The sequence below is a fragment of the Teleopsis dalmanni genome, chromosome 2 (assembly GCF_002237135.1).
Source record: "Teleopsis dalmanni isolate 2A chromosome 2, ASM223713v2, whole genome shotgun sequence".
In the NCBI taxonomy this organism is placed as follows: Eukaryota; Metazoa; Arthropoda; class Insecta; order Diptera; family Diopsidae; genus Teleopsis; species Teleopsis dalmanni.
The window spans coordinates 43,962,740-43,973,267 of NC_051847.1; the positions used below are offsets into that span (position 1 = coordinate 43,962,740).

Consider the following 10,528-nt stretch of genomic DNA (forward strand, 5'->3'; position numbering starts at 1 on the left):
TTTATTATTTCATAAACTTATGATTAACAAAGTTTAATTAAAATTCATTGGAAACATTTCTAATAATAAAAAAATTATGTTGATGCCAAAATTTCCCACTTCTCCATATATTCCTTGTTAAAAGAATCTTAGCAAAACCCGTGTGACTTCTTAAGCCCCTCTTCTGTTGTTAAAAAAATAAACAAAACGTTTCCTCCGTGCTGTAAAAAACTATTTGACCGAATAAGCCAGGTTAAAAAATATACATATAAGACAGGAAAGGAATTTTACACTACGTTTGATTCAAAGAACCAGATTTGTGGCACAATGTGCCAGATGACCAATAGGCCAGTGTACTTGTTTCAGGAAAAGTAAAATTTCAAGTTTGGTAAAATTTACCAGAAGGCCCAATGAGCCAGAGTACTTGCTCTTTCACTTGTCGCAAACCAAGTCCCTGATTATATAAAATGTACCTCCTTTTATATCGAGCATACCGGAGCTTTTTGGTGTAGCGTACCGGTATTCTTTGCTGTACTTGACTTCGCCGTGAAGTTGAACTTTGTGTTCTACTGTTTTCTCACTTCTTCTGCTTCGCCGTGATTTTTTTAGTACTTTTACTACGCGCCGTGTTTATTTATTTCGTGTGTTATTCCTTTTTAGTTTATATTATATTAAATATTATTATATTAAAAGTAAAGTGTTTTAATACTACAAAACAAGGTATTAAATATACATATATATTCTGTGAATTTAATATTATCTAAATGTGAACAGAAAAGAAATATTAAAAGAAATAAAATTGATGTTGGCGTGCTTAGTTTTGTTTTGTTGTGTTTTGTTTATAAAAATAAAATTGTACAACCATGAGTGTTAAATTGTTTTGTGTATTATTTTATTTATATATATTTCAAATAGATCTTTGTTCAATAATTAAACGTGTTTTCTGTGATAAGTGTTACATTGTTTTGTGTTTTGTTTTATTTCTATATAATTGTAGAAAATAGACATTTGTTTAAAATTTACACATGTTTCGCCGATAATTGTTCATTGTTGTTGCGTTTATAAGTGTTCCATTCATAAAAGTTTTAACCAAACGTTGATTTTGTTTTTCGTATATTTTTAGAATTTGCACATTTCATGTAGCGATGCCCGCGGCACATTGGCATCGAGGATCCCAGGTAATGTCCATGATATTTCAAATAAATATTTTAATTCAATTTTATATTTTCCAGTTAAGTCGCCTTCAGTGATTTTCATGTGAGTTGTTAGATATATTATGTGTAGTGGTGGCGGTTATTTAACACACAGACTGTGTTTTTCTCTGCTTCTTGTTTTATGTAGCACAGAAATTTACTTTGTAAATTTGTGTCGTTACAGTCTTTACTCTTCTCTATTAGGGGTTCTTGCAAGGAATGTGGTAGCAAAACGGCGAAAAATCGCTAAGTGAGGTACATGCAAGTTATCTAATAGCCTGCCACTGCAACGAACTAGCCAACCAAAGCTCTTTTGGCCACAAATACAAAGTCCAATGCAGTTATAAAGTCCAATGCAGAGAGTGCGCATCCTTGTTTGACTTCTGATACGGTCAGAAAAGATTCGCTTAATTGACCTACATGTAGTACTCGGCAACATGATCCGTCGTACATATATTAAATAATGTTAGTTATTTTATCAGGAATACCTCTAGCGGAAAACCAAATAACGTCGCGCTTTAATGCATTAAATGCTTTTGCGAAATTGTTAAGCGCCAGGTAAAGAGGGGAAGTTATGCTCAGCTGATTGGTCTATTAGGATTCTTACGATATTGATATTGATACATTGATATTATCGTCGCACTATTCGTCGTACATATTTTGAATAATGTTAGTTATTTTGTATGGAATACCTTGTTGTGTCAGCCTGATGTTGCTATCGTAGTATTAGCTGTCCTGATTGGCATGGTGGCAAGCACGGTATGCTCGCCGGTTTTGAGGTGAGGTTCTTGGTTACTAAATACAACTGCTGACAATCAACAAAAAAAAAATCATGACATGACTTATTGCTACCTAAACTTAACATTCAGGTATTAACTCTTAACTCTTAATTTACTTCTTCTCAAAAAAATAAATATATGTATAACAAGAAAAAAAAAATTAACCTGTACTTCAGTTTTTGACTTCTACTTCTTAATTTATTCTCACTAATAGGTAACCTAAGTTCTACATTAAATATACAATCCAAATTCCTCTTTTCCTTTCCTTTCCTATTCAAACACATTTTTTATAATCCAATTACTTTTACATACAGCCTATTAGATTAGACGGACAACTAAACGCAAACAAATTAAAAAAAAAATGTTGTGTCCTTCATTTATTCTGCTTCTTATTGAACTTGAAAAAGTACTCATCATACTGAATAGGCTTTAAATTCATTCTGTTTGAAATGATGACTGCGGCTCATCACGTTTTCCCGGATTCTAAATCAAGGTTTCGCATCATCAATATCATGGCTTCTTCATCCTTGCGACATTGCTCATCAGACGGTAGTTACCCAATACTGGAATACTTTCTTTTCGCAACCATCCTCTTTGTAATGCCTGTATAAATATATATATATATATTTGAATTCGTTTTCCCTATGTCTGTATCGCTTTCGGTAGCCCTACCAGACCAGCTACCACTATGAGCCAGGTGTGATAAATAGCTCACATGGATAAATATATGTATCAATCAAAAGAGGAATGTTATTTATAAACCATTCATTTAACTATAAATTTTATTAAATTTATAAACATATATATATATATATTCAGAATAAATTAATAAAAAAATTATAACTTTCAATTATGTATATTGTATTGTAAAGTTATAATCATACATATACGTATCATAAATAAAAATTAATATAACTATATTTACAAAATTATATATATATGAAATAAAACAATTGTTCCAATCGACTTAATTTTTTTTCTGTTTAAAAAAAGTTACTATAATAAAACTAAAATTATTAAATTTTTCCTTCGATCTCTTTTTCTTCTATTTTTCCTTTTAATTTTTTTTTTAAAGCACAAAGAACTTTAAATTCGTTTATAAAAAAAATTCCAAAAGGAATTAAAGTTAAACAAAAAAATTTATTAATAAAAAAAAAATTAAAAATTAATGCATTAAACTATTAGTACAAAAAAAAATATATAAAAAAAATAAAAAAAAAAATTTAATTTCAAATTCAAAAATTAATATTAAATGCCAATTTTCACACTTTCTTTATTGACTTTTTTTTGGTATTTTTACAATAATTGCTTCTTTTCAGTCGTCCGGTATTTCTTCACAGCTTCATATTTTTTTGGAATAGCGGGAACAGTATGGTAGCCATAGCCTCAGCGTCAACTTCAGAAATTTCAGCAGAGGTACCATCGTTACCACTAGACTTACCGTCATTCATCGTTTTGAATGCAGCAGTTATCTCTAGTAAATCAGGTAGGTCAGGTAGGTAGGTAGGTCTGATAAATCTGTTTGTTTGGTGTCGAGTTTTTTAAACAATTTTTTAAGAAATAATTGTATTGCAATTAAGTTTCAAAAACGAATATCTGCTAATATCTGGAAGTACTTGGAATATATCAACTTCTTCGCAGATGTCGTAGTCATGATATAAGAAAAAAATATGATTACAAATGCAATTGTGTAATATTTTTTTATTGATTTTAAAATGTTAAAAATTTGATTTTTAATTATGAAAAAAATGTAAATCAAAAAATATAATAAATTAAGTTTAATCCAAATCTTGTTGGGCATTTTTTTCCGTTTTTATTGCCGTTGTAGCAAAATATGTATGATTTTCGACAAGATCAGAAAAAGGACTGTCATAAGTATCATCATCTTCTATTTCAATATGTTCAATTTCCTTTTTTACAGGGCACAACCTATTCGTTGAAGATACAATTGTAATTTCAATTTTATTACTTTAAAAACTATACAAAAATAGTACTTTTTTTAACTTACATTTGTTCAGAACTTATTTTTATTTCGTTTTTTTGTACTAATGAGTAATGGTCTCCAAAAAATTCCTTCAGTTGTTCTTCCGAAAACTGGCACTTTGCGGCGTCATTACCTTGAAATTCACTTTCGCACAAATTATGTCGCTCACAATCTACTATAGGTTTGTTACCATATGAGTTTACTATGATATCAAGTGTTTGTCCATCTCGTGTAAAATTCTTATTACGGAATTTAATATTCTGACCAAATCGACTTTTAATGATCATACCATCAAAACCATACCTTATAAGAGAATCACTAAAACTACTTGTAGTTTGATTAGGAAAAATAGTGTCATATGAATATAAGTAGTTCTCCAAAAGAATCATGTTAATAATTATGGCATCCTCATTTTCGACCCATTCGACAAATAAAACATCTTCCTTATTAGCTAAATACCATAATTTATGTACAAAAGACATCTGAATTATATTTTCCATCTTTCCAAACTTGTATCTATTATCTGAAAAACAAGATAATTCTTTATTGACACAGGAATTTTTCATTAATGTTAAAAAAATTGATTATTAAATCTTTGTACATACATACATATGTAGAAAGTATATATGTGTATGTGACTTATTGGAAAGTCTATATATAGACAAGTAAACTATCACAGTCGATTTCATATGAAATAAATACATTTTTTGTTATAAGATTCTTGATTCCTGCTTCTTCTTGAGTTAGTGCTATTACGCACTTTTACTGTATAATGGCTGGGGGGCTTATCTCTACCCCACACTAGGCTAAAAAAAAAAACATATCATTTATTTGTCTTTTAGTTGATGCCGGACCTTAAATCAGCATATCTTCCTGAGAGTCCAGAAGTGGACTTGAGGATTGTTATAAGAGATATATTTATAAAAGATGATCTATGAAACTTAAATGAAGTACATTTTTATTAAAAATGCCTGACATATTCCAGATTGTTCTCTACGCTATTTTTTTGGAGCCACATTTTATGTAAAAATAAACATAATCTTATATGCAAACAACTTTATATTAAAATTATAATATATTTTATTATTATTATACATTTTAATATTATAATATAAATATAGTAATATAATAACTCACCAAAAGCAAAATAACACTTTCACAAATATCAAAGTTAACAATGCTCGACCTGAAAAAACGACGCCGATGTTCTTCGTTATAATGTTCGAAAAATACTTCAAACAAAAAACTTTTTATTGTACGAAACTTTCGAACAAGACAACAGGGTGTGAACTATATAGTAATTTAATAAATGTATTTAGTTTTAAAATATTGCAGATAGGTATGAAAAAATATCTGAAAAACAACATAAAAGTATTAGACGAAGTGACCTATACGTGTCATATATTTCAGAATATCTTATTTAAAAAAAATTGTATACAGAAGGGTTCAGATACATATAATATATAATCAAATATTTTCTAAATTATGTGATGATGATTGACATAAAATATAATAAAGAAAAGCAAAACGGACTAATATAAAAGTTAAATAAAGCTATTTAGCCACTTGCTTTACTTAATAGTATATCACCCAAAAAAATTAAATATATAATGGATATAATATTTATATACATTTTATATATCAATCACATATTCAATTAACAATAACAAAGAATTTAGTAAATACTTACTTTCTCAGTGGGTTTGTTATAAGTCAGCTGTTGTTTATTTACTTTTTACATATAAAACATAAGGCACATATATTAAATTTTGTTAATTTCCCTTGTGGGAAATTTATTATTAAGATTTGCTTTCGAAGCCGATTTATTGATAATGTGCTCAGAAAATGTGCTGAAAAAAAATTTTAATTTTATATAAAGAGACAGTCTGATCGAACTAAAGATAGTCGTTGAAAGCATAAATTAATAAAAATTAAATATTACAAACTCATCAGTCAATCCAATTGGCGGTCAAAGATTTCTTCATCAAAATTTTGTGGAGTAGAATCATCTTAAAATGTATTAGAAAGTGATCCACTATAAACATTTTATTTATATTATATCAATATTGATATTGTTGTGATATTGTCTTGTATGATATGGTTAAGACAGTTATAAAATATATAATACTGAAATAATTCAATCATATATGTACTATATATCAACCAAATTTACTTATTAAAACTTATTAAATGTTCTATTGTTTATGTTTATTAATGTTCTATTTTTCTTATTACCTTTAATTTTTACAAAACATTTCAAACAGTCAAATTTCCTTAATTTCGTGAAAATGAAATTAAGTTATTTTCGAAAGTGTTCACACTGCATCAAATTAAGGTAATCATATGTTTTTTGTTTGCAAATCGAATGTTACAAATTACATGCTCCAAACACCATTTGTATCTGGGAAATTTTAAAAGTTGATTATTATAAATTAATAACAGTTACAGTTAATTATCTATATTCAAATTAAAAAATTTGTACTATTTTTAAAATTTTTTCCTGGTTTTATTAAAGTCAACTGTGACTGAAATTTACTTAACAAAAAATGTCACTTTTTCGTTATATCAACTTTATCTTTTGCTTACAATTTATCTTACGCATAGTTGCACTTGAAATTTCCCTTAATTTCGTTCTAACCTCAAAACAGAATATTGTATGGAAAAAACTACTTAATTTCGCTGAAACGAAGATGAAATTAAGATTTTTACGAAATTAAGGTATGTCCAAACATAATATTATTATGCATTATAATACCATAATTGTGGTGAGTTATGATATCCATTTATATTTACCTCAACAACGAGCTATGGTGTATGGTGTGTACACTACAGACATTTTGTTTGAGCCATACATATTAGCTACGCTGCAAATCCAAGACAAAGAAAAGAAACAGAAGAAATTTTGAATCATTGTGCCTCTTTGTGTAATATCATAAAAAAATCTCTCAACAGATTTTTAACGTCAAAAAACCAAAACCAACGAAATTTCTCGGAAAGTATTCTTATTTCAGTAAATATCGTGGTGTGTAGGGACTGGGTGGAGAAAATCATCACGCACCATTGTGTAGCATTGGGCTTTTTGTTTTTGTGCTACGTGATATTTCGACCTCATTACTCAAAATTTTGAATATTATTTGAACTATACCTACATATGATTTTATACACAATTTTTCGAGCAACTCTGTTTCTTTTCTTTATCTTCTTTGTCCATAGTTTTCGATTATGACATGATTTTGGGTAACAGATCCAATTGATTGGAGAATCAGCTGATCTTTATTTACTTACTGACTTACTAACTTCTGTTCGTAATTGGCAGAAAGTAAACATAAATAATCTCTGTTATAAGTTATTAATATTTAATTTTTTTTAACTGTTTTATTTTTTTAAATCATGGTTGTTTATTTAACTGCATAAATATATTTTAATTGCTATTTCTCATTACAAAAGCAAACTTCTCATATTCTCAACTATTAAATTCCATCACACGTTGTTGTTTGTGAAAGCATCAAAATGCGGATATTTACCTTTAAAAAGTTCCGGTTGAAGTTCTAAGCAATGACATTGTTTATAACAGCAGTGACTTGGTTTGGGACAGTTCACTCACTCCACTCCATTCCATTCCACTCACTAAACTAAACTGTAACCACCGAAGTACAAGACTCTAAAGAGCATTCTCCAGCACGTTGTCAATACACTTAAGCACTTCCTTTAACACATTGCCAGTGGAGTTGAGCTGTTGGCGGCGTAATTGTGTGTTTCCACATTGCACTGTACGTGGTTTTGCTATTATAAAGCTAACCCAAGGGAGTTTTCAATGTCCTGGGCGAAGGATATATTTGCGTTGGTTGCTTGTCACTTCAGTTCCAAACTGTAAATAAAAGTGTTAGAATTTTTGTGCATTTTGTATTGTTGTCGTTGAAGGCGATGACGATGGCGACGGCGATGGCGATGGTGATGGTGATGGCGATGGATGGATGTTGTTACTAACAAAGTAACAACCCAACGTTGTTGAGTTAAAATTTTTGTGGCAAGTATTTTGCACAAAAATGGTTCAGTGGCTCGGTAAGGGTAGCTAAAGAGCTGAAGTTTATTGAAATTTTGTTAATTACTTGGAGTTTTTGTTTATTTTCTTGATTTCAAAATGTTTTCAGTTAGTAAACAAATTTTTGCGGTTAGTTAAATATTGAAAAAGTACAATATAAGCAATTACTTTAACAGTTTATATAATATAAAATTTTTTTAAATTTTCAGAAACACAAATTGTTCAATATTAATAAATTATTATTAAATTTAACATAAAATTGAAATTTTTGTTATTTTTTAAAAATGCATAACTATTAAGCTATATAATTTGCTAATAAAAATATAAATTTTTAAATTGTCTTATCATCAATCAATGAAATTTTCGATATTTTTTCATTGCTATTTAATAACGAATTTTTATTAATTTTATTTTAATTCATAACCACCAAAACGTGCTGTCAACGGAGAGCTCACCAGTTCGTATGAAATTTATGTGTGCTCTTGGCCGCACATACGAACATCATCGATATAAAATAATAAAGTTGAAGCCATCACGATTATGTTCCCTGAGGTCAGGAATTTTTTATTAGACGTGGTAGTGGTCGTGGTCGTGGTCATATCAGTTAGCAACATAAGAAACTTAACGCTGTGTTAGCACTGCAAGAAGCTGCGCACATTACGATTGGGAACAGTGTAAATCTGCTTGGAAGCATAACGACAAATTGAACCCAATGATTTATGGCTTTGGGAAATTGGTAACTGAATCTGTTGGCGCGTTCCGCAATATTGTGTGTGATTTTATGAGTGCTCGTATTAGAGTAACTGGATTGAAAGGAAGCAGGCAAGCAAGTTTTTTTGCTATATGGAAACATATGAATTTATGCGAAGACATCGGTTCCACTATGTGTCCTATACTTACTGCTGTGATTGGCTTTCTTTTATGTAATTTTTATTTTTATTTATAAAAGCGTTTGTTGTCATTGAATTACAGACATTCGATATATGTATGGCTTTTATATATGGTTTTCATTTAGAGGACTTGATATATGATTTTTGAACTATAAATAAATTTATAGAAAATTATATTAAGTATTAAGTTCATTGTATAAAGGATTATCCAATTCGTGGTCCTGGTTTTTGTTTACTGTTTCAATAACATATATCAAGTGGAATCCATATCTGAGACATTATACAATATATAAGGTTAAGCATTTCTTAATTCAGATTTGGTAGTACTATATATTTAAACTGTCATACAAAGCATTATATATTTTGTTGTTGTTGTTGTGGTTTGAGTTAGTGCTATTGCGCACTTTTACTCTTTTGTGGCTGGGGGGGCTTATCCCTGCCCCTGTTTAGAGTTATAAAAAAGTTGTTGGTTCCATAATTCTTATTTGACAGCACTATATCAGTGACATACATCAAGCACAAGTGTTATTCAGGGAGTTAGGTATTTGACTTAAAGCTTATCATTGTATAAAATTGATCGTGTAATAACAGTCAAATTTCTGAAAATTGTAAAACATTACTTCAAAAGAGGTGATATTTCAAATATATTTTTTTTTAGTACTGACTTTTCTTCTTTTTATAGCTTGGTGGACATGTCAGCTAACAATATTGTCACAAATGGCGGTGAAAATCCATTTCAACTTAAACAAAAAAAAACACGTATATATTTTTTATCTAATACAGAGCTGTGCAAACCAATACGATCGCGGATTATGTCCTCACTATGCAGATTGGATGACCACAGAAACAAATACATAAGTCCATGTTTTTTTGGAGAAGTTAAAAATATGTTTATACTGTTAAATTTAATTTTGTTAAATTTAGTTTTATTAATTATTTCATTTGAATTCATTTTTATGAAAAACTATAAAAATAATATAATATAATTTTATCAAAATATATCAAGTGAAAATTTGTATAATTGTGATAGATCACAAACATACCATATAGCAGGCTACACATACCTATGTCATCCGCGAGGCGTATGGAGCCCATAGGTCGTATTTTGGATAGCCCTGATCTAATACATTAATTTCTCTTATATATTTACTATTTCCATTTAATAGATGTTTGATGAACTATTTAATAAATTTGATACTTGTAAAACATGTATTTCTTCAGACGAAGTTGCAGTGATAACACCTTTATCATTTGAAGCGGCAGCTAAAGAAGCTGTAGGTTAAGAGTCTGTGTGTGTTAAGAGGTGTGATCATATTAAGAACTGGTTGTAATTGCTGTGAGATGTTAGAGAAGGGTGATATAGAAAAGACTGGAGAAGAGTGCTTCGTCACACAGAAATTTGGAAAAGTTTGATCGTATTAAGTAGCAGTAACAAGCGTCTCAAGGTCCACATGAACATAAACTATTATATGTGGTGATATTACGAATAAAGACATGACTTATGGGCCAGAACAAAAAATCACCAATAACAGGTATAAAGTCAGAAACGTTTCTACCCACAATGAACTTGGCTATGTCCTTAGTTTCGAAGGATGGTAGAGCTGTCAGGTTAGTAAGATAGGTAGTCTCAAAAGTATTAAAGTCTCTTTCTATAAATCGGC

At 29.3% G+C, this 10,528-nt stretch overlaps 1 protein-coding gene across 1 annotated transcript; it reads right to left on the reverse strand.

The window, feature by feature from the left end:
• Positions 1-3,729: 3,729 nt before the first annotated feature.
• Positions 3,730-5,168, reverse strand: LOC119674423. Its single transcript, XM_038085561.1, has 3 exons — positions 5,073-5,168; positions 3,960-4,458; positions 3,730-3,880 (listed from the first exon to the last, which is right to left on the reverse strand). The coding sequence occupies exons 2-3, from the start codon at positions 4,433-4,435 to the stop codon at positions 3,730-3,732; spliced, it is 627 nt and encodes a 208-aa protein (XP_037941489.1). The 5' UTR covers positions 4,436-4,458; positions 5,073-5,168.
• Between the last annotated feature and the right edge of the window lie 5,360 nt (positions 5,169-10,528).